At 47.4% G+C, this 21,449-nt stretch overlaps 1 protein-coding gene across 1 annotated transcript in view; it reads right to left on the bottom strand.

Moving 5' to 3' along the window:
* Positions 1–1,362: 1,362 nt before the first annotated feature.
* The window catches only part of BRINP1 (BMP/retinoic acid inducible neural specific 1), a 150,232-nt gene continuing 130,145 nt past the window's right edge, over positions 1,363–21,449 (bottom strand). Inside the window, exon 8 of the mRNA XM_059657831.1 lies at positions 1,363–2,951. Within this exon, the coding sequence (XP_059513814.1) occupies positions 1,811–2,951 (1,141 nt within the window). The 3' untranslated portion in view covers positions 1,363–1,810. The remainder of the gene's footprint in view (positions 2,952–21,449) is intronic.

The raw sequence follows: 21,449 nt of genomic DNA, 5'->3' as shown, positions 1-21,449 counted from the left end.
TTTAGAAATGTGTTAATTTGTACTAAAGAAACTAGAATATTAAAATTGGAATTTACCACTATGGAAAAAAAATACCCCCTAGACACACAAACTAGATAATTCTCTACTTCTTATGCACGGCAGGCCTCAGCTTCTTTCACCTTAAAATAAACTATATTGGGATTGGTGTTCTCTTTGAGTCGTATTATCATAGACCCCGGTGACCTCTGAGATAGGTCTTTGTGTTTTAGCTAGGAGGTATGAGAGGACTGCCTAATAGTTAAGATATTTTTGTAACACAGCCTGGAATGAGCACGATTGCTCCCCTTCAGTAATCACAGAAAGTGGAAGATAGCACGAATGAGCTTCCTGTCCCTGAAATGGCCCAGTCAGCCAACAGCAGGCATCTCCCTAAGATGGTAAAGGGGTATTTGCACTGGGCAGATGTTTAGACTACAGGTGTCCTGCTCTCTTTTCCAGCTTTTCCAGCCCGAAAGTGCACCATCCTGTTTCTCTGCCAATACGGAAGCGAAGCGAGGATCCAGGTGCTCAGAAGCACGTCCAGCAAGTTCCTTAGCAAAAGGATCCACACAGCGTTTCCGGCACCGGAGTGGCACCCGCCCAAATCCTCTAGAGGTGAGCTTTGCAATCACTTTCCTCCTTGAGCCTCTCTACCCAATTCGATCCCCAAGCCCTACGTGAGGCTTCTCAGCTTTCACAGATGCCAAAGAAATGGCAGTGTTACATTATGGATGTGTGCGTATTCTGAGTTAATCCAAAAAATAATTTTTGAGAGACTTCCTTGGGGAAGTAAGCCTGGCAGACCAATGCACTAGTTAAGCCTCCCCTAGTTTATTTTTGATTTAGGTTATTGATTTTTATTCAAATTAAATTTTAATATGTGTGGTATTTCTAGGAAATCTGACATAATTTCTGTTTTTGGAGAAAGTAGGTGAAAGGGGTTTCATGACTAAAAGAAAAAAAAAACCTATGAAAACAACCTGAGACTGAAATATACTCTGTCCCTTGGCATTTAGCCTGGAGAACACAGGAACATGGCAGCATGATTTAGGAGGGCCTGCCCAGGAACTCAGGCCTCATGCCGGCAGTGACTACGTGTAGCCAGGGGCATGCCTTTCTCTCTGAGTCTATTCCCAGAGAAATCGAGGCCCTCGACTGCTGACGTCTAAGGTAGTTATTGTTTTAGCCCTGTGTGATTATGGGAATTCCGCCCTCCCCAATCCCATCAGTTGTCCAGCTTCAGTGTATTCACCATGAAAGACGTGAGGTAGGCAAGATAGCCCTATTACTGTATCCACCACCCTTGTGTGAAAATGAGTCAAAAGAACCACAAAGAAATAAGCATAGAGAGGAAAGGAATCGTAACCGAAGAAATATCTTCTTTATCTATGTCCATTTCCTCCCACAAGGAAAAATGGCAGTGTCGGTTGTACATTACATATAGCTCGCTTTCTCCTTCGCGTGTCACCTTAGCACCTGCACAGCAGAGACCTTTACAATCCATTGCATAGGCTCTCCCCGCCTCCCCCTCCACCCAGCACCTGAGGCCTAAGAAGCAACTCCAGTTCCCTCCACGCTCCTCCGAGGGCTGAACCCCTCCTTCCTGACAGAGTATAGAAGTAACAAACATGCCCCACGGTTTCAGACAGTCGCTAGAACGTGTTCAGTGTCCCACGAATGAAGATGTTTCCTCTGTCTCTTCGAATAGTAATTACATTTTACAAATTTTTTTTTTATGTACTTCGCTTGGTTTTCGTCCTGTTACTGTTTGTACAACAAAAGGGAACGTCCCGCGGCCCGGAGTGGCCGGTTAGCAGAGCTTGGCCGTCATCTGGTCGGACTGTTTGAGGATCTCCGTGTTGTAGAGGTCCAAGGCGTGGTTCACCCTGATGATCTCGCTGTTGGTCAGCTTCAGGCGGTGCTTCAGCATACAGGAGAACAGGTCCAGCTGGGGCTTCCCGGGGGCCACCGGCGGGGCCAGGCGGTTGATTCGGTCCCGAATATCCAACAAGAGGAGCATCACGGACGACGAGGAGTAGAACTGGCCGCCCTGCGTGTAGGACTGGTTGACCTGCTGCACGGCGCTGCGGAGGAGGTCGGCGTTGAACCGCAGGCTGTAGCCGAACACCTGCACGTCCGAGATCTTGATGTAGAACTGCCTCTTGTTGGGGTCGGACAGGTCCACGGGGCCCTGGCCGGTCTCGTTCCGCAGGACGGTGGCGAGGCGAGTCCGACTGCGCAGGTAGATGTGGACTGTCTCGAAAAATGTCTTCCACCGATTGCCCAGCAAGAGGGTCCAGTTGTAGCACTGGCTGTTCTGGAGGCGGACCTTCTCCCAGCGCGGGTAGCCGAACTCGCCGAAGGGCATGTTCCAGCCCTCCGAGTGGCTGCCGCTGAAGGGGTTGACATAGACGAAGAACATGGGGTCCAGGCTGCTGTTGCGCATCTGGCAGATGCGCATGGACATGCCGATCACCATGTGGATGAAGTCCATGCGGTTCTTGTTGCTCTTGAGCGTGAGGGACATGCGCTTGCGCCACCGCGGGTCGAAGAAGGTGTCGAGGCGGATCTCGTTGCTGACGAAGGTGGTGTGCACGTAGAGGCGCGAGTCCATCTTCTGCAGCAGGTACTTCAGCTCCAGGTCCTGGAAGTCCAGGTCGGTCTCGAAGCTGATGAACTGCTCGCTGCGCTCCGAGTCCACGTTCTGGGGCTCGCAGCGGCCGCGGTACAGCTTGTAGCCCTTGTTGCAGGAGCCGCAGAGCGAGATGTTGGCCAGGCTGCACATGGCGCAGCTGTTGTTGCCGCCGATGATGCAGGGGATGGGGCGCTGGCACAGCGTGGTGCTCCCGTGGCACACACAGCTCCTCTGGCTCTCCAGGAAGGTTCCCCAAAACCCGTTCTCATTGCAGTAGAGAAGCGACTGCACCCTGGCCAGCCACTGCTGAATCGTCCTGGGGACAGAGGGAGAATGGAGAATGTTAGCCACCATGGGCAGGCGGTGAGTGACGACTGTCCAACTGATAATGTACATGGAGACACCCTAATGAAAGGGCTCTGAATGGAAGTTAGGAGGAGGGCATTGTCAGTCCTTGTAACCCACAGGCCAGCTATAGGACTTTCCCCTGTACGTTCATTGTCCAATCCGTAAAGTGAAGGGGTTGGAGTACACTTCTTTGGGCCCTTTCTAACTCTTTGATTCCATTATACATATGCCCCACATAAATTTGATTCAGAAAATTAAAATGTATAAATTCAAACACCCCTGCTGGATGACAACAGATTGAAAAAAGGGAAAAATCAGCAATAGAAAGTAGCTTTAACCTGCATCAGATGTTTCAACCCTCACAGATTCTCCCAGGCGGTTATATAACATTCAGCCTCAACAAAAACAAGTTATATTTTATATCACTCTACAGATGGCGAAGTGCTACCATACTGATGACCTGATATGATCCTGACAGTGGCTTCTCCAACAGGTAAGAAAGATTTCGTTACCCCCATTTTCCCAGAACTCCTCTCAACTCAGTGGAATTTCCATCACAGCCTGTATGTCTAGGTCTCCCTCCCCACTGCCCCTCAACGCTGCGTAAACGATAGCCAACCTGTTGCCAAATCCCAGCCACGGAGACGTTCCAGGAAAGACAGATACTCCACCAGATAGAAAGCAACAGAATAGGTAAAAATACGCAAGGCAGTCAGCTTAGCGCCTCGCATCTTTCCTCATTCCTGTGCAAGTCACCTCCTGGCTGACTTTCAAGCTACGAATGATTCCTTACACACGCCTTGTGCTTCTTACCCTGCACGGGGCACATTCACTCCCATTTTCTCACTTGAGGCTCACAACACCCTGCAACTAGCTGTAGTGGTGCTGGGCATCTCCCTCTCCTTCCTAATCATGCCGCCCACACTGGGCTGCAGGGAGGATTACATGCATTTTTATGTGAAAGCTTAGCCCCAAACCTGATAGGTATTGAGGGCTCGATAAAAGTTAGCTCCTATGATTCCTGCAAAGGGACTGCCCTGCTCCATTTTAGACGCGTGGCAATAGAAGCTCAGAGATGAAAGGACGGACTAAGTGAGCGAATAGAGAAGTCTCTTGGCTCAGAGCTTTGGCTTTTTCCATTAAATGTCAAGCAAGAGTGAAGAAAGCCCTTCTTAAGGCTGCAATGGGCTGTGGTGCTGGTGATGATGATGAAGGTGGTACATGATCCCCACTTTAGGAAGCTGGAAACAGAAGCCCTTTTGCATTGGTCAACCATCATCTACTCCAGTGGTTCTCAACCTTCCTCATGCCGCGACCCTTTAATACAGTTCCTCATGTTGTGGTGACCCCCAATTTCATTGTTACAAATTGAACATCATTAAAGCATAGTGATTAATCACAAAAACAATATGTAATTATACATGTGTTTTCCAATGGTCTTAGGAGACCCCTGTGAAAGGATCTTTTGACCCCCAAAGGGGTCGCGACCCACAGGTTGAGAACCGCCAATCTACCCGATCATTCCTATGGTTAAGCCACCATGGCCACGCTCAGGAACCGTCGGTTTGGCATTAGAGCCTAAGGTTAAAAAGTGTGCGTGTTGGCCCAAGTAGAAGCGAGTTCCGAGCTCAGTTCTGTAACCAGGAACCAGTCACTTCATGTCTGTAAGCCTCAGTGTCCGTATCTCCAATGAGAATGATAAAGCCCATCTTCTGTGGTGGGTGAGAGGACTGAGTGAGATATTTAAAGGCCGGAGCCCAGCATAGAACAATCATTGAAGAGGTAATAATAATAATACTCTTATCCCAGGGAATAAGCTGTTCCTTTGAAGGTATTGAGGCACTCAGGGATTTCACTATCTCTCTGGAGTTTGAGGAAAACCAGTTTTTCATACGGGACATTTGAAAATCGATACTGTTGAACCAGCTTCCCAGGATGCTGTGCTTTGAAATGAGTTGCTTATCAGCTGAGAGGAATGGAGGCATAATTAGTGAGCTCCTTGAAACTGCTCTGCCTTTTAAATCCATAGAACCACCCAGCCTCTGGCAATAAAACCCCCACCACATTCAGAACACCGGTTTTCTTGTCAGTTTCCCCTTTAGGCTCTAAGGCTTGTGGGGAGGAGGGGGTATCTCCTTCCCTGAACATCTAGCCCAGAGCAGAGACTGGCTCCATATTAGTGTTTGCTGAGTGAATGAACAAAATTAATATTTTTGTTGTTTTTCATTAAGAAAACCTACCTTCCCTTCTCCCCTCTGGACTGCAGTATTAGTTTTCGATACCATCCACCCACACAGCTCAGCCCCATTCTCTGCTGCGTGAGACCAATCCCATCCCAGCCTGGAGAACAGCAGCAGGCCCGGCCTTCAGGCCACGCAGCTGGAATGCTAATGAGCTCTGCGGCTCCCACCTCCCAGACCAGAACATTGACTGAATATTGGCTATGAGTCATCCGATAGTTTTGTGAGCTGCGGGGACCCGCCACACGTCTCCGATTGCACGGTTCCATCTGAGGAGAGCCTAATTTCAAAATGCCTCTTTCACATGGCCCACACTTGCCCCTGTCACTCCCTCTCCAAGTGACAGGACAGTACCCCATTTAGAGCTCCTCTGTTCCCATCTGCAAGGCACTCTATAACCCCGCAGAGCGCCCCCTTTCTCGTGTCTCATCATTGGGGTCCTTTGTCAGGGCCGCAGCCCCCACTCCTTGAATCAATGCTTGATTGTGGCTGAACTCTCGGAATCCTCGGGGGGGCGGACTAAAAAGATGAAAGTTCCTGGTCATGCTGCAACAGGCAAAGGGGCTAGTGGCGCATTAGGATTCCAGCCCAGTCCGGCGGGAGGGACTGCGGACAGAGGCCCTCTGAGGCGCGTGAGCGAGCGGCATGGCACCTGCATCTCCTGACCTCAGAATAATCAGGAGGTTGTGGGCTGTATCAATGAAGGCATTAATGATATAGCGAGAGGACTTAGAAAGAGGCAGCGTGCAGGGAGGGGGAAGAGTAGGGAGAGAGGTGGAGCTCGGGGAAGGGTGATCAGGGAGGAGAAAAGGATGAGGTGTTGGAGCTGATGGGGGAAATGAAGGAGCTGGATGAGCAGACAGGGCAATGCAGGAGGCACCTGGAGAGGGGAAAGGTGATGGGAGGAAATTAGAGTGGGGAGGACAGAAACAAAGAAATGCAGCCACTGTGATAACTCACGGAATATGGGCACTCAATGGGCTATGTGAGGACGAGTGGTCCTTGAGGGAGGGGGTCAGATGGGAGGCAGTGTTACTATTGAGTTCTGATTCCCAAGGTCAGTGACTTTTCCTTTGCTTTTTAATAACCTTGAGAAGAGCAAAACCAGAGATACACGCTCATTCCAGTTTGTGTGTTTGTTCTTAACAAGCAACTTCCAACAATGAGGACGCCACCTGAATCAGATCACCCTCTTATCCCTTCTCCATCTGCAGCCAGGGCTCTAGGTAGTCATTACCGATAGGCAGAAACCCTGCCATGCTCAACAGAAGGCAGCACCCGAAGTGGGCCAAGGCAATCAGTGGCTGACAACTACTGAGCACTCACTGTATACCAGGCATTGTGCTGGAGCAGAGCAGCATAGCCAACCAGCTGCATGAAGACAACGAGGCCTGGCGCAGTGAGATAACTTGTCTCAAGTCATGAAGTGACTTCGGGGTCCCTAACTCCAGCAAGGGCGCACTTTCTACAACGTACCACAGTGTAAAATTATGACAAGAGGCAAGCGAGAAGTGAGCAGGCCACAGAAAGAGAGATACATGGAAATAATGGAAAGTTTGAGCACGGGAAGGGCCTATTATCACATGCCTGGCTTCCTCTGGACCTGCCAGGATCCTTCTCCGCCATTCACAGATAATTGGAGCTCAGGACTAGTGCATAGGGAGAGGCTGGGGACCAGGGGTAGGAGGGACTATGATCTATAAATACCACTTCCCAGGCTAGTTGGTGACAGCCTGCCTCAACCCTGGCAACAGAGGACGGCTTAATAGGCCGGCTGGAGGGAGGGGCTCACCGGGGCCTGACACAGCCCCACTGTAAGGCAGTCAGTTGGAGGCAGCGAGGACCAAGTTTTAAAATGCTTTTCTCTGTCCCTGGGGATCCAAAGCATCTTCCATTCGCAGCCAAAGCTGAACTCCAATACATCTAAATCAGCATCTTTCTGTTGGATGGGGTTTCAATTCATTCTGACGGGGCCTGAGGGGAGGGCAAAAGGAGGATGGGAGGGAGGGCAGGAAGAGGTGCTTTTATTTCTAAAGCCCACCGGCGTGTACACTGAGGCTCACAGGAAGCAGCCTGGACCACAGAAGCGGAAGACCGAGACGCTGCCCTGGACCGGTCCGGCCGTCTCCCTCCTGCTCAGACTGAGCACAGAGACCTGGGTGGACCCAGGTTTCTTGAGTGCTTGCCACATCAGGGCAGCTGCCCCTCTCTCCTCCCATCAGGCCCATGAGGTGGGACTCCCCGGTGATTTCTACTTTACTCATGTGGCTTTGAAGGCCAGAGAGGGGCTGTGACTTGCCATGGTCACACAGCACGGATGTGGCACACCAGAGCTCAGCATTTCTGTATCCAAACGCAGTGCTCCCTCGCTTTGCCTGCTGTTCCTTTCCTACCCGCTACACCCCAGAACGGAGGAGAAGCTAGGCTCCGGGCCATGGAGACACCGCTGCTCGCCTGCAGGCCCTGTCGTTGCCTCAGCCAGGATTTTCTGGCGACATGACAGGTCTCCCAGTGACACAGCGTGGAGTTGCTCGTCATTGGAGGACGGAGGCTGTGCCACCCAGGGCTTCCCATCAGTGCTTTCAAAGGCACACACCTCCCTCTCAGAGCCACCTGGGTGGGAGCCTCGGCTGGGACTCCTAATTCAAGCAAACTCCCTGCTGATTTTAATTGGAGGTTTTGCCTAAGACAGGAATGCAGCCTGGGCCAGTGGCATTTTAGGGAAGATCATACAATTCGGGTGCCAAGGATGGGGGGTGGGGAGGGAAGAGACAGACCTAGGCTAAAATAGAAACCTATAGTCCATAATTCCCATTGGCCTACCAGAAGTGTTTATTTAAAAGTGGAGAGGAAATGAAAAAAAAAAATGGAGTTCCGATTTACTGTGTTATTTATGCCCTGTGCTTCATCCTTGGCGTGTCTCTGACATCGTAATGGGTGTCTGAGTGATTCCGTGAGACTCACAAAATGTATATATACTCTGTAGACCTTCGGCTACACTGGGAAGACAAACAGTTGTTTTTAGGTTTCTGGTGATGTACTGTTTTTTGGTTGTGCGTGTGTGTATGTGCATGTGCATGCGTGTACATGCACAAGCACGTGTGTGTTGAACAAATGGTGCTAATAAGAGATGCATACATCAATGGTGCCAGGATGCTTGGGGCTCAACCGAAAGCAGCCCGGGTTTATGGATGTGCTGTATGCATTATAACTGGCCATCGGACCCACTCTGTGTTCATTTTTCCCAGAAAAATATGTCGCCTTTTAATCATTCCCCTCTTGAGTTTCTATCATTGCCTTAATAACCTGCTTTCCCTCCTTCTTCTCAGTTCTTCACAGGATGTCAGAGCCTCTGTGAACGGCTCAAGCAATAAGAAGGAGAGACCAAAAGAAGACTTCTGCGGTCCCCTGCCTGGACAAAGATGCTTTCTAGTTTGGTTTTGCAGAGGCAACGGGGTCGTGTCTGCAGGGGACAGAGGCGAAGGGTAGAGGGAGGAATGGGGAGAAGAGCAAGTAAAAATCCAATAGGGGACTCTTTCCAATTAGATTGTCAGGAGCTTAATTGGGGAGGATTATGAAACAATTTTTGCAATTACACAGTTCTGTGTCTGCAAGAAGGTGACAGGCAGCATCAGCTACATATTTAAATGCAGCATTTTGCTGTGGGGCATGGGTGTGCTGGAGAAAGGGAAGGAAGGGCTGGCAGCAAGGCTAAAAGTAGCGGGTTGCTCCGGGCGGAGGGGCAAAACTGGCTGCTTCTTCCTGGGTGGTGCTCAGGCAGCAGAACCAGGGACTCAGAACAAAAAGCTAGACAGTGAGAAGGGGCTACCCCCGAACCACAAGAACGTTCTTCAAGGTCAATGATCTGGGCAGGAAGAAGGGTGACCATAGGTATGGGAGTCAGTTGAGGACATGCTGAATTCAGCCCGTCCACGATTTGGCCTTGGATAAGTCACTTCACCTCTTTGATCCTCAGTTTTCTCATCTGTCTCGTGGGGAAGGCAATGCCTACCTTACACTTTCGTCTTAAGAACTAGAACTGAATGGGCAGAGCTGCTGGGAGGTTTGCAGTGAAAGGAGGTTCTGACTGGCCATTAACCATTATTGTTACTGCGGGTAAAGAATGCTTTGTTTTATCAGTGTTCCAGGTAAAAATATTCTTCTCCCTGACTAGAAAGGCCATCTGATTACAGATTAATATCCTAGTCTCACTGGTTCCTCACCCTCCACAGTGTATAATGAATGCTGTCTCCGTGATGCTTGAAGAAAGAGCTAGCGACGTGGGCTTTGGAGTCAGAAAAATTGGGTCTTGAATCATAGCTCTGCTCTTCATTATTTAACCTCGAGCTAATTGCCTTTCCTTCCTAAGCTTCAGTTTTCTCAACCACAGAACAGAATAACAATATGGTACTTACAGGGTTGTTTTGAGGCTCCGATAAGATAATGTATTAAACTATAGTGTTTCTCTTGAGCTCACATAGAAAATGATTCCTTTGAAACAGGTAATTGTTGGTTTAAAAATCCAGGGAAATAGTTCAATAAATGTTACTGGGTCAGTTGAATATTGATATTAAAACAGCAACAAGAACAAAACCTCTTCTTGACACTTATCTCTTATGTACCCCCAAATCATTAGCAGATGGATTAGAGATCTAAATGTGAAAAGTAAAGAATAAAAACAGTACCAACATTCACAAGACAGGGTTTAGAAGAAAACATAGGGGAGCATCATTATGATACTGGAGGAGGCAAAGGTTTCTTAACGTGGCACACATTATAGGAAAAAAATTAATAAGGATAGGGATATATTAAGATTAAAACATATTGATCAAAGATACCACTCAAAGAGTGAAAAGACAACCCTTAAAGAATGTATTTTCAATACCTCTAGCCAATCAAAGACTATTTCTAATAGGTATCTCCTGCACTGATTGGCTGCTGGGGCTAGTCAAAGGCATTTTATGCTGCCTGGGGTTTGCCACCCCTTTCTGGGTTTCTTTAAACCACAGAAGATGCAAATATCACAATCTATATTTATCTTGAGAAGGTTCTCACTGAATTATTTAATAAGTGTAATTTGTCCTAGAAAAAACACATGCCTACAAATCAGTAAGAAAAAGTCAGATAACCAAGAGGGAAAATAGGTGAATGATATGAATAGGCACTACCTCAATGAGGATATTTGAAAGGCTGATAAGCACAGGAAACTCCACTTCCTTAGTCACCAGGACCATGCCAATTAAACTGCAATGTGACACGATTGCAGCAGGATGGCTAAACCCAAATAAAAATAGAAAAGATGGGAAACACCGAGTCTTGGCAAGGAATGCTACCAGCGGGAGGGAACATTGGTTCCACAAATTTGGAGGAAAACGAAGTATCTACTAAGGAATCTACAACATTGAACCCACAAATACTCTTACATCACAGCAATTCCGCTCCTAGCATGTACCCAACAAAACGCATATAGGGGGTCACCCAAAGACACCTGTAAGACGACAGCGCTACTCATCATAACCCCAAACTGGAGGCTGTGAGAGTGACCATCAGCAGTACAACAGACTTCCACAAAGAAAAAAATATTCTTGAGAGTAAATGAGCCCAAACTACACAAAACTACATGGAGGGATTTCACAAAAGAATGAAAAGGTGAAAGCAACCAGACACACGAGTCCATTCTGTATAGAAAGAGGCAAACCTGAGCAGGGTTTCTGCAGGGCCACACGTGTGAATTCCTTTTGTGCACACTTATGTTGCTGTACACTTAGGATGTTTTCACATTCTATCGGAATATTCCCATAAAACATTTACCCCCAAAATCATCCTTTAAGATAAGCAGAATACTACTACTAAGATGTGATACCTTACATTTTTCACTATTAAACTATATTTTTATGTCACCTTTAAACTTCCTAAAGCTCTTCAGCGTGGTTCCATAATTTATTTTTCTGTCTTTTTGTATTGTTTAAAGTTTTACATCTCCTTTGTCCCCAATTGACTGCTCCCCCCCCCCCCCAGTGGTTCCATAATTATGATCTTAACTTCTGTGTGTCATGGGATGGGTCGAGAGGATAATCTGGATCTCATTTGAACGATATGAAAAACGAGGCTCAGGGAGCAGAGTGACTTACTGAAGGTCACGGGTGGCTTCCTGTGGCATCACTAGGACTAACTCACCGTGTGAGGGTTTGCTAGGGCCCTGTTGAGGTCTGAGGTGGGCGGGCTAGGAGGTAGCTCTGGAGGAGGATAGGAAGGAGCTATCCACAGAAGCAATAAGGACCCAGCTCTATTTCTTTCTTTTTTTGTTTTGTTAATCCTCACCTGAGAATATTTTTTCCATTGAATTTTAGAGTGATAATTGGAAGGGAGGGGGAGAGACAGAAACATCACATCGATGTGAGAAAGACACATCCATTGGTTATACAAGCTTGGACTGGGGACAGGGATCAAGCCTGCAGCTGAAGTACATGCCTTTGACCAGGAATGGAACCTGTGACCTTTCAGTCTGCAGGCCAACGCTCTAACCCAGTAGTCGGCAAACTGCGGTTCGCGAGCCACATGCGGCTCTTTGGCCCCTTGAGTGTGGCTCTTCCACAAAATACCAACTTCTGCACATGGGCCACGAAGTTTCAATCGCACTATACATGCGCGCCCGCATGTGGTATTTTGTGGAAGAGCCACACTGAAGGGGCCAAAGAGCCGCATGTGGCTCGCGAGCCGCAGTTTGCCGACCACGGCTCTAACCACTGAGTAACTGGCCAGAGCTAGGACCCAGTTCTATTTCTGACTAGGTGCTCTTGAGCCTCCAGATTCTATTCTGAACAGGAAGCCACTTCTAGGCCCAAGGGAAGAAAACACACACAAATAAAACAACCTAAAAACAACAAAAAGGGTCTGGAGATGCTGATTTTCTTGCCCTGTGTCAGATGAGCCAACTGCCCTCCTTGCTGCATGTGCAGAACGAGAGCCAGGCCTGGTGTTGTGTCACACAAACCCTACACATCACTCACCTCAAACTCTGCCCTGGTCTGGGTCATACACCCTTGGGTGGCCACTGGGTTCAGCCTCACTGGCTGCTGTCTTTTTACCCCCATAAATAGAAAAGCAATGCCAAAGCCATTCTTAGGTAAAGTGTCGTTGCCCCATGGTTAGGAGGGCACTGGAAAGCTCCTATGACTGGCAGCTGCCCCCAGCTAGCCTGGGGCTTCTTGTGGGCTTGTACCTCTTCCTCAATAGGACAATTTAATACTCACTTAAAATAGGTCTTAGTCACCAAATGGCCACCTCTCTCCTATCCTCCCCCCCCCCAAAAAAAATCAGTACATCAGGGACTATCAAAGTAGCAATTTACTCCTGGGGAAACTGTGGGTTTAGGATGGCAATTCCCAGAACACTGGAGCTGAATGATGCTGAGACAAAGCCTGGTCCATGGGGAAGAGCCCAGAGAGGTGCTGTGACTTGCTTGTGATCACACAAGTGGTACCTGGAAGCCCAGAACCAGAATCTTCCCCTTGGGGAATGCCACCCATGTACACTCTTCATCCCCCCCACCGCCAGCCTCTCCGAAAGGGACGGCAGCGTTTTACCTGGCGACGGTGCATTGGAGAAAAGGAAATATTCACACTGTCCAAGGACTGCTGGACACGGGCTCTAAACTAATTCCAGGAGACACACAGTGTCACTGTGGCACCGGTCAGAACAGGTGCTCCAGGAGGCCAGGTGCTCAATGAGTGTTAGCGCAAGTCCTCTCACAGGGATTATTGCCTGTAGTTTGCACGTGGCTTCCAGAATGCACACTTGGAATTATCCCATAATTGGAATCCTTAGGAACTGGCAGAATCGTCTTCCTTCCCACTTCCGGTATCCACACTCTACACATACCCTCCGGAACTGCAGAATCGTCTTCCTTCCCACTTCCGGTATCCACACTCTACACATACCCTCCAAATGATAACATAACACTGTGGAACATTCTCTCCCGTTAACCAGCTTCCAAGAGAATAAAACAATAAAGCATGCCCTTAGGTTGAGGCATGTGGCAAGGGGCATAAACTTAAGATAAACCCACTAAACCACAATCTTGGTTGACACGGGTCTTCAGGCCACTCTTCTATTACAAAATGCTTCCTCGCAGGTCTCTGAAGGGCGCAGGCCCCTCTGCCCTAAAGTGTATGGTGATGGGAAAATACATGAAAAGAAAACCCACTCTGGGCGGCAGGTGCGCGCGGATCCTTCCTCCTCCCTTAGGCATAGGTCTATATTCCTGACCCTTGAGTCTGGGCAGATTCTACCATTTCTTAGAACAACACAAGAAGGCAGACATGATTCACACAGTTTATGATGCAGATCTCAAGAGACTAGCAGCTTCCACGCCCCACACCCCCATCTCCTGGAAAACTCCCTCTTGGAGTGCTGAGTCCACTTATAAGCAATCTGACCACCTTGCTGGAGTGATCACTTGGGAAGACCCTGGAGAGAGGGGTCCGCCCAGCCGAGCCCGGCCTTCTGCCATCTCTGCGAAGGCAGCAGACAGGTGAGTGCCGCTTTCTCGGAACCTCCAGCCCAGCCCCTCTGCCAGCTGAATACAATGAGCGCCTTCCATCAACTCCATGTGTAGAAGAAGAACTGCCCGGCCAATCCTGGCACAAACTCCTGGCCCATCCATCATGAGCATAATATAATGACCGTTGTTTGAAATCTCTAAGTTTGGGTCGATTTGTTATACAGAAATAGATATTCAAACTACTACATACAATGAGCCCAAGAGAAAAGTCAGGATCTCTCTTCCCCATCGTTCCTACCAAGCTAAGTGACTGTACTAGGCAGAATTCTAACATGGGCCCTCCTTCCCCAAGATTCCAGGCTCTGCTCCCCAGGCTCTGTGAATACGAAATCCCTTCCCGGCCTGTGCCCTCTAATATGGCACCGCTGACCCACATCCTGGGGTGATTAGCTAAGGGGATCTAAAGTCATCAGAGGTGTCCAGTTAAAAACAGTGTTTTCTCTGGCTGTTGCAGAAGGAGAACTCCGAGAGATCAAGCCTGAGAAGGACCTGCTGCATCTTTGTTCCTTTGAAGATGGAGGGGTACCTGGCGAGGGACCCGAGAATGGCCCCTCAGAGCTAAAGGTGAACCTTCTCCCACAACCAGCAAGGAAAAGGTGACCTCGGTCCTACAACCACACCACAAAGAAGTGACTTCAGACAACATCCTGAATGAGCGTGGAAGTGGGTTCTTCCCCAGAACCTCAACGTCTTCGTTCCTGCCTGTGAGACGTAGGCAGAAGGTCCAGCTACACCTGCCCAGACTCCTGACCGGTGGAAATGGTGAGAAAATGAATGGGTGTGTTTCTTTAAGCCTCTAAAGGTCTGGTGGTTTGTTACACAGCAATACAAAACTCATATAGTTATTCTGGCCAAACACTTTCCCACTGTTTCATTTTACTCCTTAATGAAATGACAGAAATAGGTTAGATGATATTTTAGGCTCCCTGACAGCCATGGCATTTCATGATTTTGTAATTTTAGGTTTAACCCTCCTGAGTCTCAGCTTCCTAAGGCAAGGCATGGATGCAGGACCCATTCAGTGCCAATTTTATCTTATCTACTAGATTTCAACCTCTCTGCAAACAGAGATACCCTTTGTCTTGTTCACCCCTCTACCCCTACCCCTTGCATAATGCCTGGAACTTAGCTGATCACTAAGTATTTGTTGAATGGAACAGTGAATGGATGAATGAATGAAGATTCCATGTAAATATGCCCGTGACTATTCATTGACAAGAACAAAGGGCTGTGCCAACGTAGGATAGCAGCAGTGGGCCGGTCATTAATTTCTGCGGGCCTTAGTCTTCTCACCTGTAAATGGGGAGACTAACCCTTGCTCACGCTCCCTCACGGGGAATTATAAGAATCAGATAAGCTCACTGGTATGAGGGCCCTTGGCCAACTTTAAAATAACCTGTGCATGAGGTATTGTCTTAGTAAGAGTTTATTTCCCTAAGCCAAATGGTGTAAATCTATTCTCTAATTACAGCAGAAAACGAGGGCTTTCCTGCTGCTCCGTTGGCTGCTGCTGGTTCGCAGTCACACCACCTCTCCGCAGGAGCGGCACCTGCTGGGGTACAAAGCCACCAGCATCTATCTGCTTAAGACCAGCTGAGGAGGAGCAGCTCTAGCAGCAGGAAGGGAAGTCACGGCCAGAGGTACCACACCAGATCATCTGGGTCACTGCCTCTTCATCTGGGCGAAGTCACTCTTTTCCAAGGCTGTGCACTGAGGAGCCCAGTCTTCCTGGCAGGGATGTAGTTCTCTCTTCCTACCTTTGTATGCTTATAAAATGGAAAGCATAATGGAATCTGGGTTATAGGGACGTTGTAAGGATTAAATGAGTAAATATATGCAAGCCCTGAAAACTGTCTGGTACATAATAAAAGGTCAATCCATGTTAACTATTACATCTTTTTTTTCCCCCTCACTATATGACCTGGAGCAAGTTCCTCCAGTAACAGTGGCAAATTACTAGGAATAAGAGCTTCTGTCTCAGGACAAACTCATAACTGACCACCATGTAAGTGACCTTCCACATTCCCTTCCATCAGGTACCTGTGGTGTGTGACCATCACAGGACAATCAATACTCATGGCTGGATGGTTGCGGTCCTACAACCCAAGAGTCAGTTTTGTGTGTTCCCAAGCCTGTTTATGCCAGTTCTACTTACTATCATTTTACCATGGAATTAAAAGCAAATAAATCGATGAAATATGAACTTTTTCTGTGGAATTTGAATTCTATGAAAATATTCTACAAAGTCCAGTTGCTGAGAAAAACTCCCATCCATTTAAATAAAGGGGGAGGATCTGAGAAAGACTGGAAGGATTTATAAAATTCTACAAACATGTAGATCATTTCTTAAGAGTCTTTAAACTACTGATCCACTTTGAATAAACCAAAGTTGGAAATATTCTACAGATATTGGTCAGGCGTATGCAAAGATACATGCATACATAATGTCAAATAAAATATATGCACACCCTCCAAAAATATTTTAATCCTATTTGAAAAGACTGGCTGAGGAATATGCATTTGTTTTAAGTTAAAGTAAAATGTATTTATGTATGTGCAGCATATATACATTGTAGGATTCCCCACTTTAACGTACTTTTTTCAATTAACCAACAAATTATTGGTCTCCCATTTGTCTGATAAGGAGCCGTGCGCTTTGAATTCTTACTATACGCTACAAGTGGCCTATATGTTTTTTATTGATTTTCAAAAGCTAAGTATTCTTTTTATCTGCACCATTCCCGTTAGGAAACTGATGCCCAGACACCTTAATACAGTGCCAAGGTTGCCATGCCATTGACGGCAGTCACACAACTTGGCCTGTCAGACTTCAGCAGCTGAACTCTAAGTACCTGAAGTTCCACAGCCTCTCTCTCTGCTGTGTTACTACATTTTGTGGGGCTCCTGCTTGATCTTCTCTAATGGAAACATCCATTTCCTGGATGAAAGCGTCTTCATCAAACACCTAGGGTCTACTACTGCTGTGTTCTTGATTATGTTAGCATTGAATCTATTCATTTCTTTACAGGTTATGAAGAGTCTTCACATACATCATACAATTGACTGGGGCATGAAACTCCACGGGGCAGCTACTCTTATTATCCCGATCATACAGGTGAGGAAACAGAAGGCTCCAATAGGTTGAGAGACTTCGGGAGGTCATGCATCTAATAAGTGGCATAGCTTTGTCAGTCTAATAAACCAAACCTGACTTCAGTTCAATCAAATATAAGAAGTCACCTCTGTCTGGCCCCCTGAGTGTGTCTATGGAGATAAAATCCCAAGGCAAGTAAGTATAGGGTTCAGAGAGAAGAATCAAAATCAGCATGGATATTGAGGGTCATCGTAATAGAGATAATGACTATCTTGGTAGGCAGAAACTTGCCACAGACACCAATTAAACACTGTATGGAACAGGAAACGTGTTAGAGGCTGACATGGGTTCAGAAGCTATGGCCCCAGGATTGGAGATGAGGGGGATGCCCCCAAGAGGTTTTCATCTCAACAATGCATAATTGCATCGTGGCTGGCGAGGGCCTGGACTGCGGGGTCAAGGCCATGTGAATATGGGAAGTAAAAATAAACCAAAGACCAAGAGTCATTGGAAAATGCCAATAATGATTCCGCCTGCCCTCACGTTGAGGTCCCGTGCATCTGCTTTGCCTCCACAAAAACCAGGTGAGGGATGGAGGGAGGAAACATCAAATCACTCTCTCACATCAAGCACCTACTTGGTGCTAGGTCTCTTTCTTCATTCATTGACTCTGGGGCTCCTGAGTCTCTTCATTCATTTAATATACTCTGGGACGTATCTATTTTTGCCCTCTTCCCCCCCCTCCCCAAGGAGGGTATATTTCCCAAAGTAACAGAGTTAGCAAGAATTACTTTCAGGATTTGTATCCAGGTCAACAAGACCATCTCCTCTTACAGTATCCATTCTACCCTGCTGTCTGGACCATCACAGACCTTTAGTCATGATCAATTCACAAATCCCCCAAGTGACCCTGAGCTAGTCCCTTAATGCCCATTAGCCTTAGTTTCTTCCTTTGTGAATGAGTAAGATGAGAGAAATATACTATACAGGTGGAAAATCTATAGATTCTTTATATGGCAATGGGACATTATTTTAAAGGATTATGTCAACATGTCTTTGGGACCCCATTCCAAGCAGAAAATGAATGATGTACCCATCCATCGAACAAAGATTTTGAACAGCTCCTGCGAGCCAATGAAGGTGCTAGGAGTGATGGTGATGGCCGGTGGAGAGCATGGGTACAGGTATATGCCCAGAGCAGATGGTCTCACAGGAGACACAGGCATTAAGTAGATAGAAAAGGAATGGTAAACTGAGATGTGGGCTGCACTTGGGAAGTCAGAGTGCTAGGAAAGCATACCATACCTGTCCCAACATAGCCTTTCAGTACAAGGATCACAGCTTTATGCACTAGATCTGAAGGACACATGGAAGCTACTACAGGAAGGAACCCGGAAGGCTGGTTCCAGGTGGAGGGAACAGCCTGTGTGGAGCCTGTGGAAGGGGAGGGAGACGTGAACACCTGGGGAACTGAAAGAAGATATACTGGTGATGCATTACAAATCCATGCACTTGAAACTTATTCCATCTTATTAACCGATGTCATCCCAATACATTTAATTTTTAAAAAACAGAAAGATTAGTGGGGTTGCAGCTGAGATAGCCAATAAAAGGCATGAAAGCAGGTGTAAGAGGCAGGCAGGGCTGGGTCCCGGCAGCCTTGTAGGTCATCTTTAGTTTTTGCTCTTTCTCCTAAGAGCAGAGATCAGTCACCCAAAGGTTTTAAGCAGGTGGCGAGATAGAATTTGATTCTTAAATCATAATTCTGACTGCCTCCTGGAACATAGATTGGAAAGTGATGATTAGATCTGGAGACTTAGTTAAAAGGCCATTGTGTTTTGGAGGAAGCAAGATCTTAGTTTGAACTCTCCGCTTCTCATTAAAATGGACTAATTAGCATCATCTGAGAGCAACACTGTTCACAGATCCAATGACTGACCTTGTACCAATATTTTGGAGTTGAGCTGTTGCTCTCTCATTCTCTGTGACATTTCTCCTGGAGCTGAGAAGGACCTCGGAGAAAATGAGCCCAGTTGTTTCCAAATTGTTGTAGAGAAAATGATAAAGTGTCACCTTAATTTCCCAAATGAGTTTTAATTCACAATTCCATAAAGAAAATGGATGAAAGGTGGCACTAAAGGTGAAGGGCCATTGTTCCCTACTCAAGTTGCACCCCGCCCCTGCAGGGCACAGGGCGCGGTTATTGCAGCCAGAGTTCCCGGAGCACCTGCCCCAGTCCCACGAGGACTGAGTCCGGCCCATGCAGGGCAGAGCCGGGACCTGAACTCAGACCCCTGGTTCACACCAGTGTCCTCTCCAGCATGCCCTGAGCCTAGATACTGAGGTTTGGAGGACAAAGGCCCTGTTGCTAGTGTCTGTAAATGCCTCTTGGCAGGACTGGGAGACCAGGTGGTCAGTAGATATTTAAGGAATGCACAGAAGTCAGCTAATTCAGCATCCCCCATGCTGACTGGGGCTTTTTTCTTCTCTCCCTAACTTCCTTTTCTCTCTTTCTCTTTCTCTCTCTCTCTCTCTCTCTCTCTCTCTCTCTCTCTCTCTCTCTCTCTCTCTTTCTCTCTCTTTCTCCCTCCCTTCTTTGCAATGAGAGGTGATTTCCACCATAAGACAGTGCTTATTCTGGTCAGGTCACCCATCACCTGGATCATCTTGCCTCCAACAGGTAGAACAGCATAGAGGTGACAGGAAAGGAAGCTGCCTCTTACTTGCTGTACAGCTTTCAGGAAGTCACTGAACATTTCTGTTCCTTAACTTCCCATTCATAAGATGGGGTGTGCGAGAGCTACCTGATTAATGAGGTGAAAGCACACAGAGCAGTGCCTGGCCCATGGTAAATGCTGTAGAAGTGTCTGCTATTCAATGTTGCCTTGGACCTAGAGTCAGTCTCTTCTGAAGAATTTGATTTCCAGTTCACCCTGCTTGCATAATCCCTCTTCCCAGAGCACTCAGCGTTTACAAAGTACTTACTTCCCAGCACACCATCCCAGGTGAGACAGACACAGACCCTCCAAGGCAGCAGAAAACAATTATTATGTGCATTTTACAGATGAGAAAACCAAGGTTCGGGAAGTCTCACTGTCAATAAAAGTCAAAGTCTACCTCCCAATCTTCCCCACATTTTAACTGTACAATGTAAGGATCTGGTAGCAAACCATCCTCAGAAACCTCCCTTGTGGGTCCTGCCTCCCCTTGACCTGTCCAACCACGGTGCCACGGTCTGACACTAGGGCCAGCTCCTGCAAAGGCTAAGTCTGTCACAGTGCCCCTGGGGTCCCCCCAAAATCCTTGTGCATCATAGGCACCCAATAAACATCTGGTTGGGTGTTGGACACCCCATTGGCAGGTCTGGTCTAGAGCCTTGCTGCCCACATCCCAATAAGCACTGAGTCCTGGGGTAGATGAGTCTGACTTATCTTAGTGCTTGCAGAGCCCAACCCAGAGTAAGCTCGCAGGAGACACTTGCTGCGTTGACCTGCACGGACCCGGGCCTCTTCTCTCTAACTATGGGGCATGTGCCTGATGTGTCTGCCTGGACTTCAGAATGGGTTCAAGGCTTAGCAATGGAAACTCAGCACACCACACGGGAGACTATAAAACTCTAATCCTGCTCCCCCTCCCATGACCTTGATGAACTAACCCTGCCTTTGGCATCAACACACACTCAAACCAGGGAACCCAACCAAGCACAGCGGCCTCTCTCTGCTTGCTGCTGCACACTGAGTAAAGCCTGCACAGGGCTCTGGCCCACCACGCCCAGCAATGGAGTCAGCGAGACAATTCCAATGCTGCCATTCCCCTGCCCTGTGACCGTGGACACGTCAATTCCATCTCCGACTCATCGGTCCCCTCATCTATAAAACAAATCCAATAGCATCAATTTCACTGAGATAGTGTGAGGACTGGATGAAAAACTGTGCCATCATCATCGACACTCAGAATTAATGTGCATTAAGGTGGGCTAAACAACTTATTTATAAGCAAAATATCAATGCCTGTTTTAAAAAACAGCAATAAGAAAAGTAGCTAACATGTATTGTTTTCCACCTGCCAGACAATCTGGTAAGCACTTCATGTGGGTTACAGCATTTAACCTCCAAAACACCCTTATGCGGATGGCAATATTATTAATCCCATTTTACAGATGAGAAAATTGAGGCACAAAGATGGTAGTAAATTCACCAAGGCTCCAATATAAGCAGGTGGCAATGCTGGGATTGAACCCAGGATGTCTGACTCCCGAATCTTTACAATTTGCCAGATCTGTTGCCTGTTACATTAGCTACTCAATAGCAATTGTTATTGCTTTGTGTTTGTTATCATTAATCTTATTTGTCCTACCTATAGGATAGGCATCTCTAGCTCCAGTTACACTCAATTTATCCTGCGGTACATAACTCCAAAGAAGACTCCCTCTGCCCCCGGTGACCCACACCTCCCAGTATTCACACCCTGGATCCGGGGCTTGGCTTTTGGCCAACAGAACATGGCAGAAGTGATGCTCTCTGGCTTCCTAAGCTAAGTGGTAAGGAGTCATACAGCTTCCTTTTAGTC

Source organism: Myotis daubentonii, chromosome 11 (genome assembly GCF_963259705.1).
Source record: "Myotis daubentonii chromosome 11, mMyoDau2.1, whole genome shotgun sequence".
Classification (NCBI taxonomy): domain Eukaryota; kingdom Metazoa; phylum Chordata; class Mammalia; order Chiroptera; family Vespertilionidae; genus Myotis; species Myotis daubentonii.
The sequence above is the reverse complement of the archived record's forward strand: the minus strand, read 5'-3'. Positions and strand labels throughout refer to the sequence as shown.